Raw genomic sequence first — 9033 nt, forward strand, 5'->3', positions numbered from 1 at the left:
TCACTGTCCTTCCACAGGGATACCACCACAGTCCCACCATTTGTCATGGACTTGTAGCCCAGGACTTGGCCACAGAGAAGAAACTGCAAATGGTGCAGCTATATCACTACATTGATGATATTATGCTCACATTTGATTCTCTTCTAGATTTAGAAGGGGCAGTTCTTAGACTGATGCAACACCTATGGGAGAAAGGATGTGCTGTTAACAGCACCAAGGCTCAGGGACCTGGTTTGTCAGTAAAGTTTTTGGGGGTTTTCTGGTCAGGTAAAACTAGTTTTCTGCAGTAGCCCAAAAGACTCAAAAACTCTTGTAATACTGCCACAGTCATAGGGGTTAGGAAAGCCTGGACTTTTTCTATGACTGCTTCTCAGAGTGTTTATCCCACACTTGGTGCATATTCTGAGGCCATTATACAGGTTGGAACAAAAGGGCATCAGGAGGGACTGGGATGAGACATGTGCAGCTGCTTTTTCCCAGAGGGAAACCCGCCTCTGTGCGCCACTGGGCTAGGGCTGCCTTCTGGCATGGGCCACCGCCTGGCCTGTGAATTTTCACTGTCTTCCTCTCAATCCTGTGAACTGTCCACATGGAGAACAGAGGAGAGGGGATGCCTGGTTACTACATCTCCCAGACTCACCAGTGGGGAGGTCACATGGAAACAACTTGGTGGTCTGGGCCCCCCAAACAGTTAAGTTTCGGGAATCAGAAGAGTCCTTGGGGTGGATGGGAGGGAGAAGCATTTTAGACGAGCACAGTGCCCTGAGCAGCACACAGATGGCATAGGCCCCAGGTCTGCCACTTGCCCACTCCTCACTTGGGGTGTAATTTACTCTCGTGGTGTCTTGCTTTTTGCATCTTTGTGATGGGACAGTAACAACACTGGTTCATAGGGTTGTGAGGGGTCAGTGAGATGTGGAAAAGTATTTAGCACACAGTCAATACATAATTGCTACTGTTTCATGGAGGGGTGGGGCACAGAAAAGGGAAGGAGCCAGTATTCTAGAAGCTTTCTCTACTTGCTTGTATTTTTATGAGCAGTGAGGGAAACACCCCAATGACAAAGAACTAAGTAATAAGAGGGGTCAGGAAGGAAAAGCAACTGGGCCCCATCTCTGGAGGAAGCTCTTCTTTCTACACTTGGCTTGGGATGGGGCATTCCACCCACAGTGTCCTCAGGCCTGCTGTGCACTGTTAAGAGCTCCAGTTTCTGGGCCGCAGTGTGGGGACACAAGAACAGAGAGGATGGCTGAAGGCAGAATGAAGAGTAGGGACATGGAAGTTGAGGAAAGAGGGGGGGCATCCAAACCAAAGCTGATAGATGGAAAGAAAACATGATGAGAATCCATGAGGATAACTCAGAACAGGGAGAAGCAGTTCCCTGCCAGGCCATCCATGTCCCAATGGGAACTGCAGGCCTGGAGGAGGCTGGAAGCGTGTTTTCTCTGAGGCTGCTCCTGGGAAGGAGGGGCCAAGCGCATCCCCAGAGTCCCTTCTGTCTCTCCCTAGATGGTCCATGCCTGTGAGACCCTCCCAACCTTCCAAACACGGGCTCAACATGAGTTCCTCCTTCCCAGTGTGCCCCAAGAATTGCCTGGCTTCACCCAGCAAGCCTACCACCAGCTGGCCCTGAAATGAAGTCCAAGGTACATCACCAGCTCATCTCCCCATCGAAGGATGCCACCCAGCACACCTGGAGCTTTCACACGTGGCTTGATGTGGGGCGTTTGCCAGCCACGTTTCCCAGCAGGCCCGACAGGCCGTTCGACAGCAATGTCTGGTGCTGGCTAACGGACTCCAGGGCTCACTGCCACCCCCCAGGCTGGCTGCCCGTACCCCCTCCCTTCTGGATGGGTCAGGACAGCTTTCTGACCTACACCTGCTGTACACCCATCTTCTCAGACGTGAACAGGAGGAACCAGGTGATTGTCAGGACTGCAAAGGAGCTGAGAGAGGCGGAAGAGCTCAAGCTGAGGAGTGAAATGCGGGTACCCTCCCCACCCCCGCTAGACACCAGGGGCGACATCCTGCCTCCAAAGAACTTCAAGGAGTAAGAGGAACTCTCCCCTCAGGCGCTCACCCAGCGCCCCCTGCCAGGTGACCCCTCCCTCCCTCTGTCCTGCTTCTCTTTCTGGCTTGGTACTCTAACTGCCCCGCCTCGGGCCATCTGAAAACTCAGCTCTGCTCTGAATACAACTGTGGGGAAGGGCTGGAGGAGGGGAAGCACAGCCAGGGAAGGGGCTTGATCAGTGAATTCAGGCTTTTAGGGGACACACCAGTGTACTTAACACCTGCCAGGCCTGGGGATTCAGAGCAACGTCATTCAGTCCTTCCCCCGGAGGATCTTACCAAAACATCCATGTGTGAAGGACAGCCCTGGTGTGAGCCCACGTGTGCTCATGACCCAAGCGTGGAGCAGACCGTGAGTGCTGGGAGGGCGTCAGGTATTAGTGGGAAGAGCTGAGCATTCAGAGAGTCAGAGGCTTGGATTCATATCCAGTCTGTGCCCAATTTTGGCAAATTGCATAGTTTTTCCAAACTCAGATGGAGATGGTGTCTTGTCTATGGGTTTCAGCCCCAGGCAAGTTCACTATGGATTCAATGTGACCAAAGAATTGACAGTAGAACATTCTTGAGGCAAAAGGGTTTATTACCCAGCTTGTTCTCCCAGCCATAGGTGAGGCACTAGCATCTCTGCCTCCACCCAGAGCACTGGGCCGAGCTCTTTATATAGCGCAATAATAGCTTATTGCCCATGGGTGTGGAAGCGGTAGCCTAGCAACAGGCCAGTTACATCATCAAGTGGTTTAAGTTCAGTGAGGATCCTGGCCATAGGAACCCCAGCTTCCCCACAGATGGTTGGTACCATGCCTACCTCAGTGGCAGAAGAGAAAATGGGTTAATGAATATATGAAGGTACTATTCAAAAAACAGATGTTATTACAGATATTCAGAAGAGGGAGGGATGCTGTGGGCTGGAACATCCCCCAGGAAGGCTTCCTGAGGAAATCAGATTAAGGCTAAAGGGTAGGAAACGCCCAGCAAGGTAGAAAGGAGGGGCTGGAGGGTTGGCTGGTATGATCAGAATGGGGAAGAGGCTGCTTGAGGACCCACAGCCCTGCCCGCCCTATCCAGCGTGAGAACTCACAGGCGTCAGGCAGGAAAGAGGGCGAGGAATAAGGATGGAACATCTCACATTCCAAAGGGCATTAACAGAAGAATCGAGGGGTTGGAAGGGGAGGCTGTGGAGATTTTTAATCTTTAAAAAGAAACACCAACGGTTGGTGATTTTGAGAGATGATTGTTGAGGACCTCGGCTTCTCTTGGCTGTCCTCGCCTGAAGATCATCGATTGCTAATATGTCCTAACACTAGGCACGCCAAGGTGAATAAGACTTAGACCACAGCTCAAAACACCTCACAGTCAAATGATGGTGCCAGATGTTGCTCTAACCACTTTCGCCACATTATCTGGTCCTCCCACTATCCTCTCAATAGAAACTATTATCAATCCTATTTACAGACGGGGCATCCGAAGCCCAGAGAAGTCAGGTATCTTGCCAAGTTCACACAGCAAGTGACAGAGCTAGGATCTGAACCCAGGGAGCTCTGCTGCAGAGTTGCTCCACTTACCCTCTTGCTTGAATCAGATAAGTTCACAGCTACTTCTATTATAATATGATCTTTTCTAAAGGCAGTATAAGAAAAATACATGAGAAGAGCTTTAGCACAGTGTTGGGCATGCAGGAAATGTGTGTTGGCAGAAGAACCAGGGCCTCTAGAGGCAATCAGACCTGGGCTGGGATCTGCCTAGCTCCATCACATACTTGCTATGCAACCTCACTTTCTTAACTGCTTTGGGCCCCTCTTTCCTCGAGTGTCCTGGGCATGTGCCTGGAGAGTGTCTGGCATTTAGAAGGGCCTGATAAATCATGTCATTATTAGTATGGGGTCTCCACGAGGGGAGGATCCTCATCTCCCTCATTTGCCACTGGAAGCCCAGCCCCCGGAGCCAGGACTGAAGGAACGAATCTCAGGCAAGGTTTTGCTGTTCATGCAAGAGACAGTATTTGAGCTGGGTGTTGAAGGGTGTGTACAAGTTCACCAGGTGGGAACAGGATGCAGCAGGGAGAGGACAGGCCCATCCAGTCCTGTCGTTCCCTTTGAGCTGCTCTGTAGGGAGTGAAAATAAATTGTTAAAAATGACTCTAAAAATTAATTTTAAATTGTTAAAAAAAATCAATGGGAGAGAAGTTCTGAGCAGAAGACCTTCTTAGCAGGATGTCTGGACTCTACAGGATGCTCCTGATCTTGTTGGTCGAGGGTACGTTTATATATAAACCAAGGTGTTCTCAGCTCTGGTCATACATTAGAATCATCTGGGCCTCTTTAAAAAATGATGAGGTTTGAGCCCCACCCAGGGAGATTCTAACTTACTTGGTCTTAGGGGAGCGACCTGGGGTCTGGTATTTTTTAAAAGCTGCCCAAGTGATTCTAAAGGGCAGCCAGGCTTGAGAACTTCCTCTGATATAAACCAAAGAGTGAACAGGCTTATCTGCTAAACCAGGTTCAAAGCATGTTGGACCACAGGAAATTTGCCACTGTTCAACTATGTTTCCAAAAAAGTCAATCTCCCACTGTTGAACTTAACAGGACAGAGAGAGCAGGCTGTCAGACCAGGTGTTGGAGGACAGTGGTCAGAGCTGGAAGGGATCTTGGCTATCATCACATTCACCCGCGATGGGGAGCACTGAGTTCGCTCTTCTCCCTGTGGGTGCTGCAGCAGTAGAGGGGCAGGGCCTGGGAGGATAGTTTGAATATGAATAATGATTATGTACCTATCAAGAGAATGGAAAATTGGCCATCTAAACATCTTTCACCATCCTAAAGCCAACACACACACACAATGTGAAGGCTATTCAGCATACATCAATATCCAGTTAGGAAAAGAGATGCAAGGGATTTCCTGGCCACTCACAAGCTTGTGGAAGGCGCCACCCTGCTTTCCCTTCTCAGTCCTTCCACCATGCCTGGATCTGCCCTTTGACCTTTCTGCCCTCTCCACACCCCTTTCCTCCAACAGGTACCGACACATCTCAGCTGGTGAAAGGTTTGAACCACGTGGCCTCCAGCTCATGCCCAACCCACTTCCCAATGATCTTGCCAGGAGCTGGCCCTGCCCCAACCCTCTGCCTCATTACCAGGAGAAGGCCCTCAAGCTGGCCTTGCTGCCCAGCGTCCCCCTGAGCCAGGTCCTTGTCAGGAATTACCAAGCCCTGACAGAGGACCGGCTTGCCCTGCCCCTTTACCATCTCTCCAAGGCACAACCTGCTAAAACTTTAGCAAGGAAGAGAAAGAGGAGATCTGGAGTCATCTAGAAGAGCCCCTGGATAAGTGGGGACCTCATGGGCACAGCCCCCGGGATCCAGTGTTCTCAACCAAGGCAGGGAGAGGAGGCCTTTGGCAAGGAGCCTGTCTGGGGGCAGCCCAAGGGCTCTGACTTCGGTGTGACAGAGCCTCTCCACCACCCCCTCTGCCAGCCACCTCTGTACCCCCAGCTTCTGGGGACACGACTGAAACTCTAAACTGTCATCCATCTTCCTTGGAGGACTCCTTTGTAGCAGATGGGAGGACTGGTGGAGGGAGCAGGGCAAGCAGGGAGGATCCAGCTCCTATGGGCAGAACGAGGAATCACTGTAGGAAATGTGAATAATAAGTCACCTCCACTCCAGAACCCATTTGATACAAGATGGATGGGCCAGGGTACAGGGAGCTCCTTAGGCAACAGTAACTCAGTTACACCCCTCCCTGGATCGTCTGGTGTCTGGACAAAGACGGTAGGAGACTGCTGGGTTGCAGGTCACCCACAGGGTTTGGGGGAGCAGAGGTCGGGCCAGGGCTGGTGCTGGAGGATGGGAGAGGCAGGGCTGAGGAAGACTGACCAGGCCTCTGTGGAGGGACAAGAATGGAATGAAGCAGAGATGCGAGGTGGCCACAGTCCACTGTGCCGCAGGGGACTCCACAGCCCCAGCTTGCATGTGGGGGCTGGGAGGGTGTAGACAAGTGGCCTCAAGTGGATGCAGGCAGAGTGCATTGGTCAGGAAGGTGCTGACCCCTGCTGGGAGTGGGTGGGCCTGGTAGACAGGCAGCAGGGAGGCAGCTGGAGACGGAGGAGTTGCGGGAGGGAGGCCACCGCACCTCCCCTTGTCCATCACAGTCCAGCTAGAGATCTTCCCCAGCTGGGCTTCTAATGGCCTCTAGCCACTTCACTCTTTGCCCACTTTTCCCAAGCCCCGTGGGCACATGGGAATCAAAACACCGTCATGGGTCTAGTCTGGTTTAGCCACTAGCCAGCTATGTGACCTCTGGGGACGTCATTGCTCCCTTCAGGCTTTTAGTTTCCCCATCTGCACAGTGGGAAGCACTGAGTATAAATAAATAGAATGAATAAAATAAGTGAAGTGCCTGCAAAGTGTCTGAAACGTGGTAAGCCCTCCATAAATGAGGCAAGCAATCACTATGCACAGAATAAAGGAATGAAGTGCTGACACGCCACAATCTGGTGAAACCTGGAAAACATGCTGAGTGAATGAAGCCAGACACAAAAGGCCATATGTTGCATGATCCCATTCATATAAAATATCTAGAAGAGGAAAACCCACAGACCGAAGATAAATTGGTGGTTGCCAGGTGCTGGGGGTGGGGAGAACGGGGAGAGACTGTTTAATGGGTACGGGGTCTGGGGTGATGAAAATGTTCTGGATCCAGATGGAAGTGCTGGTTGCACAACACCGTGAATACACGAAATGCACTACATTGTGTACCTTAAAATGGTAAATCCCATGTTATGTGAATTTCATCTCAAAAATAATCAAAATAAATAACATGTGTATACAGAGTTCCACATTTCCTTCTAGTTCCACACCTAAACCCTATGCAGTCGTGCTCTGAGCCCCGCCTCCCTGTGGTATGTTGTGGAGGGTGGGGCTCGGATGGTGGGGCCAGAGCCCCGGAGGAGAAGGAGGATTTCCTGAGTCCAGGGCAGGGCAGGGCTCCTGGAAGGCACCCATCCTCCCCATTCAGTACGAGTAGGAATGATGCTGCCACGGAGGAGGTTCCACCACCCAGGATCCTAACATGTCAGAGCTGGGCAGCCCGCTAGGAAACAAGTCAAAACCCCTCAGTGTTTCCATGGTGACATGAGGCCCACGGAGGAGTGACTTATTCCAAGCCACAAAGCCAGGCAGTCCCTGCCCTCCCGGTCACGAGACAGGAGGCACCAGGCTTGGGGTTAGGACTCCACGGCCGTGCTGTCACCGTGCTGCTCAGGCTGCTCATACACGGTGCCTGGGCCTTGTCACCCCCACTGCGAGGGGCCTTGGGGAGAGTCAGAGGGTTCATATGAAGACTGGGGGTCCTTTGGAATTCTTCAGAGAAAACCACTTCCTCTCTGGCCTGGAGCTGGGGGAGAGCAGAAAGATAAGCTGCTCTGACACAGAATCCTGCCTTGGCTGACCCAGAACAGTCCAGAGAGTGCTGGCCTCCTGTCACAAGGACCTCCACCCACCCGCCGCCTTCTTGCTCTGTTCTCTGGACAGCAACCTCCTTGCAGCTGGCAGGGAGACAGAATTATCAGGGCCCTCTTGTCCGCCAGCCAGCCAGCCAGGGGTGCAGAAGTACGACCCCTGAAATTCCTGGATTCCACTGGGCCGTGGAGGTCTGGGGGCCAACAACGGTGTCTGTCCATCCTCCTGAGTCTGGGCACTCTTGCAGGGCAACCCCCCCTCAGCCTGCCCGTGATCATGAACAAACCCTGACCCCCGCCTGCCCACACACACTAACGAACATGGAGTTCTTGAAAGCCTTTGGTGGGTGGAGTAGGGGTTCCTGTAACCTGGGCCTGCCTTAAATAAAGGCCTACTCTCTCACCACAACTTCTGAGAGTTGATCTGAGAGGGAAGCAGGGATAGACACCCCCAAACCCAACACCCCTCCGCCCAAACACCCTGTGCTCTGCTGAGTACTGCCAGCTTTGTGGATGCACAGAGGCCATTAGAGCCTCTTCCAGGTCAGTGCTCCCCTTCTGCAACCTCCCTTTCCCTGAGCCCAGTGTCAGTCTCCTGAGCTGGGGGCTGAGTTCAGGTTCCTGCACTGCTGGGGCTGAGGAATGGTTGGGGGTCAGTGGTGCTAGAAGCTGTGGGGCTGGGCCCCTGGGGAGCTGCAGGGCCCGCCACATGACTGGTCATGATCCTCAGCATCCATTCACCTTCTGGCTGTCGCCAGTATCATCCCATCTAATCGCCATGCCTCCAAAAGCCCCCTCACTGCTCCCTGAGATGGCAAGTCAGAGCCAAGATCCTCTGTCCAGCCTGCCCCAAACTCAGTTCCCACCTCCCCCAGGACTCATCACTGACTCACCCCAAGCCCTCCATCTTCTTGCTTCTCTACCACCTCTGAGCCCCACTCCTAGTTGTACTGTCCCCTGAGCCACTCTTTCCATTACACAATATAAATACTTGCTCCTGCCTTTTTACTATTACAGTTAGTGGTTTCTACAGTTATTCGCGTAGTTGCCCATCTCACACCAGTCTCAAGCCAATCCTCTGTCGGCAGGCCCCCGGCAGAACTCACAGACTCCGGTGTGCTCGGAAGACGGTGCTGCCGCCCCTCGCCCTGGTTCAGATTCCCACGTGCGCCTCCCTCAGCCCGCTGCCATCCCCACAGGACGTTCACAGAGCACTGCCACGGTATCCCGATGTGGTTCCTTGATCATAGCCAGTGACTACTTGAGCAACTGTCACTGGAAACTGGAGGTCATGTCCAGGGGTGCAAGGGCAGGCCCAAAAGCTTAGGGGAATAATAAGGAAAAAATGGAGGGACATGGAAGCAGGAAGAAAGTATATACACAGAAAAGGGAGGCAGAGAAGTGCTAGTGCCAGAAGAGGCAGAACAGGAGTCTCTGTTGGAACTCAGAGGTCCAAACTGTTTGGAAGTAGTTGGGCAACTTTGCCAGATTCTCAGAGGGCACTTGCAA

The 9033-nt window shown here is 52.5% G+C and overlaps 1 protein-coding gene across 1 annotated transcript; it reads left to right on the forward strand.

Moving 5' to 3' along the window:
• Window positions 1-1509: 1509 nt before the first annotated feature.
• TEX52 (testis expressed 52) lies at window positions 1510-5770 on the forward strand. Its single transcript, XM_017666067.3, is given in 3 exon segments — window positions 1510-1633; window positions 1636-2050; window positions 5083-5770. Coding segments are annotated over 3 exon segments (834 nt in total). The 3' UTR covers window positions 5378-5770.
• Window positions 5771-9033: the final 3263 nt, after the last annotated feature.

The sequence above is a fragment of the Manis javanica genome, chromosome 15, assembly GCF_040802235.1.
Source record: "Manis javanica isolate MJ-LG chromosome 15, MJ_LKY, whole genome shotgun sequence".
NCBI classification, from domain to species: domain Eukaryota; kingdom Metazoa; phylum Chordata; class Mammalia; order Pholidota; family Manidae; genus Manis; species Manis javanica.